A 7,861-nucleotide genomic window follows, 5' to 3' on the forward strand; every position below is an offset into this window, starting at 1 on the left:
GCATGCACTTGTTCCTATATCAGCTAACAATCTATCAGTAACCGGTCACATGCTAGCTGGTCCGCAGGCCATGGGACCTTCTTTGACGGCACTCCTGACTTGGGAATCTACGACATTTCTTTTTCTGTCTACAAAGACCGCACCGAGAACACCATAGATATAACCGTTCACAGCGATAAGTTATTGGATTTGCTACAGGAGGCTTTCGAGCTGGACTATCAGTCCCCTCAGGCCCCACAGACATTCGGCTACGCTCGTTTTCTCCCGAATTACGAAGCGCTTAAGACGAAACTCCTGGACAACGAATCAAGAATATATCCAAACGCCTTATCCGAAGAGATTGTCGAGTTGGGCCTTTTCGTCCGAGAATTCCTCACCGAGCGCGCAATTTTTGACAGCTTCGGACTCAAGTTCCTCAGAGAACAGGGCATCCTCTCCGTGACCCAGTGGAAGGATATTCAGAGCAGGTCTATCCAAGATGACCTTGACGATCTCGATGAGAGTTTCAATCTATCTCCAGGTTCAGAGAACGAAACTTCAAATGAGACCTTTGAGGACGAGCACCTTTTAGATCCTGAGACTCAGTCGAGGTTGCGCAGTGCGATCTGGCGGGGTGATGTTGCAGCTATAGAGACCTTACTCTCCCAGAAAATTGGCCTTGCTGACCCGGATACTCTGATTCGCGTGTTGATGTCGGATGATCTAGCTATCTTTCGATCCTTCTTGATTCACGGCGCTATCGCTGATGGCGATACTCCTGACCATTTCAACGGGCCCCTCTACACTGCAGCAGAACATGGCTGCTTTCGCAGTTTCGGGCGAAGTGGCCCACTCTTTGCTGTAGCAAAATGTGGTCTTCTCGAAGCTGTAAAGACCCTTCTCCAACATGGGCTGAACGTTGAGGGGAACGCTGAGACATATTCAGACCCCTGGAATTCAATCCTATCTCCATTGTATGCTGCGGCATCTTGCGGATATCCAGAGATTGTGGAATATCTTCACAAGCATGGAGCATCCATTGGGCAAGCACAGCATAACTGCCCGCTTATGGAGGCTGCAAGGAATGGCCACCTTACCGTCGTTCAATATCTTCACCAGCACAGAGCATCAAATAGCGGCGGCCTGTTGAACCAACTGCTTACAGAAGCTGCAAAGAATGGCCACCTTACTGTCGTTCAATATCTTCACGAGCAGGGAGCACCACTTAGGCGCAGTAAATACTTACAATTGTACGGCCATCCGCTTAGCCACGCTGCAAAGAACGGTCACCTCGCCGTTGTTCAATATCTGATTGAACGAGGCGCCGAAATCTATGGTTGTGGCCACAATCACCCATTGAGAAAAGCTGCAAGGAATGGTCACCTCGCTGTCGTTCAATGTCTCCACCAGCACGGCGCCAATATCAACGGAACAAAATACTACTTCAGAGATTCTCCACTGGCTATGGCTGTAACGCATGGCCACCTAGCTGTAGTCGAATATCTACTTGAACATAATGCTAATATCAAGGATCATCAATCTCAACCCTCAGGCCCCAACCTATTGCCTGCTCACTAGTGCCGCGCAGAACGGTTATCTACCGATCGTTCAATGCCTCCACCAGCACGGCGCCAGTATCAACGGAACACAATACAACTTCAGAGATTCTCCACTGGCTATGGCTGTAACGCATGGCCACTTAGCTGTAGTCGAATATCTACTTGAACATAATGCTAATATCAAGGGATCATCAATCTCAACCCTCAGGCCAACCCGTTGCCTGCTCACTAGTGCCGCCGCAAATGGTTATCTTACCGATCGTTCAATGTCTCCACCAGCACGGCGCCAATATCAACGGAACAAAATACTACTTCAGAGATTCTCCACTGGCTATGGCTGTAACGCATGGCCACCTAGCTGTAGTTGAATATCTACTTGAACATAATGCTAATATCAGGGGTCGCCGACTTCGACCCTTCAACCGATATACTTTTCTCCGGATACGAAATACCCATTGCCTGCTCACTATTGCTGCGCAGAATGGTTATCTACCGATCGTTCAATGCTTGCTTGAACGTGGGGCGAATATCGATGGTGACAATGAGCGCTGTGCTCCGATTTCCGAAGCTGCAAGGCATGGCTACTTCGACGTGGTTGAATTCCTACTAGAACATGGAGCATCTGATAAACATGGTCTTTTCCTGCAGGTGGTGAAAGCTAGACACCGTCGCAATCACGCCATACAATCTCTATACAGTGATGAATCGGAACGTGCAGCCCTTCAATTTATTGAAGCAATTAGAGAGGAGAAATATCTCACGGAAAACCTCGCTGATCGTCAACGCCGGTCCCCACTGGGAAATCTCTGGAAGGAGCAAGCTACAGCTGAAATCCTTCCTGATCGTCTTTCGTGTCCACTCATAGCTAAAATACAAGCGAGAGAGAGGCAAGGAATTTTAAGGCAACGTCGAACTGCTCTTTCAGAAATCCATCAACGCCTCATCGATCAAAGCAGCAGTTCGGCAGCCTCCGAAGCATTTGCTGCATTTGGAGAAGCCTCGAATTCAGATGAAGGTATTTGGAAAGAAGGAGTGGGAGTAATGCGGAAGTTGATAAAAGGTCATCTTCCGCATGGACTTCATGAAGTCGTTAGCTGCTTGCAAGTAGCAGATGCCATGCGATTGGCTAGCTCAAACAAAAAAGTATCCACAGAATACATATATGAGTGCAGCCGGGAAGAGTACGTTGAGCTCACTATATACGATCTATTCAGCCTTCTGTCTCGGATCTTTTCCTATAGCTAACTTTACATAGATTCGTCAATGACCTCGGTCGTTGGGGTTCTTTGATATCACAGGATGAACTGCCACTATTTGCCGAGATAGTTTCAGCAGTTTGGCAAAAAGACTACAACCCTGCCAACTCTCCCTTTATCCCTTCTGATTTCAAGGATACCTTAAGCTATCTTCAGAAGCTAGTCATCAATATAATACCTCGGGCGGGCATCTTAAGGGAGACTTGGGGTCTTTCCGATTCCCAGGGCTACCGTCTACAGTCAATGCAGAACTTCTATAGGGACTCAGCACAGGTCGGAGCTCCCAAAGCTATCAAACACGCCCCACGAATAGAAGTGCTGCACCATACGAGATCAGAACCAGGAGAAAGGGAGCTCTGGAAAGAAAAGTACGAATCACCCCGTTTGTGCGATACTGAAAAACAGCCTGAGATTCCGCCTAAAGTTGTGACGCTTATGGCGGGAGCGATTTTTGGCATCATTGTCTACTTCCTGCTACGTAAGTGTTTATGGTCATAGTTACAAATGCTTGAGCTAACTGGTAGTAAAGTACTACGATTTAGCTCGTCCATTCCGTATTTGCCAGCATTTTGCACTAGGAACAGGGAAGCGGCGTTGAATTCCTTGCAGATACTGGCACGCAACTGCGCACTTCTCGTCGCATATTTGGGATTGCACCTTTCCCTTCCCAATACCTCAGGCTCAGATTGGACAAAGGCCTCAGAGTGTGCCACGACTAGCCAATGGAGTTGCGGTGTCAATAATTCGACGCCATCAAGCAGCGGTGTCTCATCTTCAGATACTGCTGGGTCTGTGAATGGAAATAGTTCTCAATACGAGAGGTAAGCAAACTATTAAAATCTATCCCTTATATTTGGAACCCATAAGCTCACAACCGCCAAGCGACTCAGTCAGAATATTTCAACCGTCGCCTTCAACACAAGCCACAGAGAAGTCCAGCCCACCCGGCCCCCTTAGTGGCTCGGTGGGAGCAGAGAAACCCAGGTGTCCAAAATGTGACAAGACTTTTGCCAACGTCGGCAACAAGAACAGACACGTCAGTTCCGATTGCAAATTCGATCGAAAGCGCGAGTTTCCTTGCCGTAATGTCGGCTGCAAACGGGCGTTGCCGTTTACACGCAAGTCATACCGTGATGACCATGAGCGCGAGCGGTGTAAGATAGTACGGCGGAGGCAGGCGAGGGATATTAATGGTTAGGCCTTTAGCTGAGTGGAGGAATCATTTTGGAATTCTAGGATTGACATATTTCTTGACATATTCTGAAAGATGGCAGGTATCTGCAGTTAGTAGAATCTTCTTGAACTAAAGAGATTTTTTTTCGCATACCTGCTTTAGAGCAATAGTCTTTCAATGGATCTGAAGCAGCGCCCAAGCTATTAACTCCGTCCTCGACCTGTTGATTCACTCATATTGACAATGTGACGCGACATAAGCAATTTTTCAAAGCAATTGTACAGTACATGCCCTTTTCATCAAGTTTGGGATGTAACAGCAAGAGCCATTATTTAGAAACTTTGAGTTTAGTTTCATCTTTGAAAGAAAAGTGATTTTGTAAGTCATGCTGCTGAAGCAGAAAGTGCATTGGTTTTGTGTTAGAGCGTCTCGTAATTATTCGTCGGTAGAGAAAGCATCCGCCGTTCATAGAGAGCAGTGATTATGAGCCAAAATATCTCGTGGCTGCTAGTGGGTAAAGGAAGGAACAATTCCACGCTTGAAAGTATCTATGCCGAAAAAGCCATGAGAGAGGTTATCCGCCATTCACAGAACGCAGAGTAATTTTGAGCCAGGTTTCATTTGCACCAAAGGGTAAGAAAAGAAAAGAAATTCACACCAAAGGTACCTATGCTAAGACTACTCATCTAAGAAACTAACTTTTCCTCCAAAAGGCGCCCATCACTCATCCAATTTTCGTCTCGTCGGATCGTCTCAGCCCACCAAGCTACCTATAGAGAAGCAAGCGAAATAGTCTCGCCTACAGTTGGAGAACTACGATCTAGTATGGGCCGGCATATGGATGAGGATGGCTCCAGACATTGAGCAAGTTCAGTTGAGGATTAGCAGTGGCATAATTGAGTACTCCTTTGAGTAAACGAAAGACTTCGAGAATCTCCGCCTCTCCAACTGCTCGCAGGGTCATTTCTCCTCTGTTTTGACCGACTGGGGAAGAGTATAATCCGAACGGACGACCTCTGGCCTGTGGGTGTGCCGTAAGAGCAGCCGCGAGCCAGGGAGGGTCATTGAGGTCTTCGCGCAAGGTCCCTTCACGGATAAGAATTGCGAAATACTAGAAAAGAGAATATTTGTTAGCTTTTTGCATACGTTAATGTCATGAACTACGGGTGAGCTACACCTCAACTAGTACTTCTTGAGCCCTTGGATGTATAGCCAGACAGTCGAACGGGGCATAGAATGCTAGACGGGGAAGACGCATCTGCATTTTTAGGAATCCATTTGTCAAAGCGACAAGGTGCGCTTGCTGGTTCGAGTTGAACCCACGACAGCTACAAGCGACAACAACAAGTTCTGTCAGCAGTTGTGCATTCAGCTTGGTCTGAAATCGCCCGTCTTGGTGGTCTGGGATCTGTCCCAGTAACTGCTGTGCTAACTTCTCCACGTAGTAAAAGAGCATATCTCGCTCCTTTAGTTTGTATGTGTCGTTGCTCTGCCAAGGATACTGTTAAACATGTCAGCAAAAGGCCTTCGCATTAATTGAGAAAAGAGTTACCTTGGCAAGGAGCGAGATCATGGCCTCGTAGGGTCTCTGTGGAGAGTCTTTGCAGAAGATGGTCTAGAGAAGGCGTGTTAGATATTCAATGTCAGCTGTTAGTAGACATGACAAAACTTACCTTCCCAGGCTTATCAGCGAATCGCAAAAGCGACCGCAACTCTTCTTCAACCAGGAAGCCTTGAAAGGCACTTTCGTGCTCTTTTGCTTGGATAATGTACGGCACAGTGCCGACAAACTCGCAGCATCTTACCCTAGGGAAGATTGCCCTCATTAGCTCCCGTTGACCCACTGCGGTCACTCTGATTTGCCTGTTTCGTAGGCGACGAGAGTAGCCGTTTGCGGCTTGATAGTCGGCGAAACTTCTCACAACTTCCTGGGCATCTTCGTCGCGGTCGAGCTCTACGAAAATATTGTGAGCTTTCCCTGTGTTCCTGTCATAGGCTACGTGAACGCTATGAAAGCAGGACCTAGGTGGGCATTGAACAATTTTCGCTGTACGGCCTAGGAGGGCAACGATCTCGTTCTTGACAATGTCAAATGGTGCCTATATGCTAGTCAGTATCACCTGGCTAAACGAAACAATACGTTATGGAAGAAATACATTCTCTATGAGAATCACTCCATGTTGCGGTACGATGAGATCTCTGGCGAGATCCCGAAAGGGCAAATACATCGCCGCCAGTGGCCAGGTTGGCACTTTCATTCCGGTCAGATCACGGTACGCAGTTGTTGCTACCCATGGGTGTGGGCGTTTAGGCAACGCGAGGTTACTAGGCGCGACGGCATTGTGCGCGATACCGCTATGGTAGAAAAGTGAGTCAGTCATTTCGAATTTTTTTGCAGTAGTTTCTTGACGATAGAAGAGTTTGTGGGGGGCGGTCTTGTTGCGGTGATTTTGATCTTGGCGGGGCAGACTAAGCACAGTGCAACAGCGCTGCAGGAAAGGGAAACCGGTTACAACTCACCTAGACACAGTCACGCGATCTGTCGGTGCAGCTTCAGAGCTAGGGCCCGCTTCAGACTTTCGAGTAATACAAGTCTGCATTGAAACACAGGGCAAAAGAAATTGGGACTGACACGGTTCAGAAATCATGACCCAAGGAGCACACTTGACTGCGAGAAGCCGATCCAAAGAGAAGATCAAAACCTACCGGCATTACAGAGGACATTCTCTCCCAGTTTCCGGGCGTATTGACGCGGTCATGGAGCCAGGATTGGATACTTGACTGAGGAAGGGCTGTGTAACTCTGAGGAGTCCATGAGGGGGCGGCCGCATTCAATCCGTGCAGTTGCCGTGAGTTCGCCATCTGAGACAATGAAGGTTAGCAAATTAGAACTTTGAGACACTACTATAAGACGGTGCAGATGAATAGGATATGCTATCCGGATGATGTGTAGCTGCAGGAGCACCGGAAACCCAGGCAATAAATGATGTGTTGTACGTTTCGTACTTCCAGGTTCTGCGCCTTGGCCATTAAGCATGCCGAAACAAAGTAAATCAAGATGCTCTTTCCAAAGCGGTATGAGACAAATTGAAAATGAGGATACCAGGGCTGGCAGTCTGAACGATTGAACACCCTGGATGCTATAGTTGATATGATATATCTGTCCGCGATGAAAGGTCCCGAAGCCCTAGTATTTGAATGACGAAGAAAGAATTTGGTTTCAGGGCCTAGCTATTCCTGCTTCTCTAGACACCAACGCATTTCCTGTGCAAGGCGCCTCTTGTTGTCGAGAGTTTAGGTATATGAAGAGTCGGAGGTTAAGATCTGAACCGTCCTGGATCCGCACCATCCTAGATCTGACGGCTAAGCAGGATAAGGCCTCAAAAAATCCAAAGTAGCTTTCCCATGCGCTTCAAGTAATGAAAGAGAATGGATCGGGGTTGGTTTTCGTTGCTAATATTGAAGAGAACCACTGGTGTCTAAACCTCAATACTAGGACCCAGATCAAGGTGCCATCCGGTAGCACACTTGACTGGGTTGTATTGAGCTGCTGGAGAAATCCCCTGCATGGCGTTTAGCTATGAAGAAGAGTGTAATGACCTCTATAGTGAGGACGAAGCAAGACGTAGTTTGGGCGGTAGGTTATTGCGTAACCAGAAATTAGAGCAATGCAATAAGCGCCTAGCTCTCCGATTGAACTACCTCTATGGCTCCTGCTCGTATAACGAGGTATCCAGTCTACTTTTGAGTGATGGTGTATGAGATCAATCAAGTGTTCCGCGACGTTGTGCAAAGCCGCCAGTATCGTTATAAGTTGTCAGTCTAGTTTGTTCTGAACAACTTCAATTGGTATAGGAGACTGCGAATATTAAGTTTTGAGTAACCGCTGATGA

The 7,861-nt window shown here is 47.4% G+C and overlaps 2 protein-coding genes across 2 annotated transcripts; one reads left to right on the plus strand and one right to left on the minus strand.

Moving 5' to 3' along the window:
- Positions 1–1,584: 1,584 nt before the first annotated feature.
- Positions 1,585–4,185, plus strand: K441DRAFT_264273 (uncharacterized protein). The gene is made up of 4 exons (XM_067640834.1): positions 1,585–2,719; positions 2,794–3,272; positions 3,324–3,615; positions 3,677–4,185. Exons 1-4 carry the CDS (start codon positions 1,710–1,712, stop codon positions 3,990–3,992), a joined length of 2,097 nt encoding a protein of 698 aa, XP_067499475.1. The 5' UTR covers positions 1,585–1,709; the 3' UTR covers positions 3,993–4,185.
- A 954-nt stretch (positions 4,186–5,139) lies between these two features.
- On the minus strand, positions 5,140–6,998 carry K441DRAFT_680682 (uncharacterized protein; the record flags this gene model as incomplete). Its single annotated transcript, XM_067651390.1, has 7 exons — positions 5,140–5,469; positions 5,521–5,583; positions 5,642–6,067; positions 6,125–6,323; positions 6,489–6,562; positions 6,675–6,830; positions 6,975–6,998. The coding sequence occupies 7 exons, from the start codon at positions 6,996–6,998 to the stop codon at positions 5,140–5,142; spliced, it is 1,272 nt and encodes a 423-aa protein (XP_067499476.1).
- Positions 6,999–7,861: the final 863 nt, after the last annotated feature.

This window comes from Cenococcum geophilum (genome assembly GCF_001692895.1).
Source record: "Cenococcum geophilum 1.58 unplaced genomic scaffold K441scaffold_51, whole genome shotgun sequence".
Taxonomy (NCBI): Eukaryota; Fungi; Ascomycota; class Dothideomycetes; order Gloniales; family Gloniaceae; genus Cenococcum; species Cenococcum geophilum.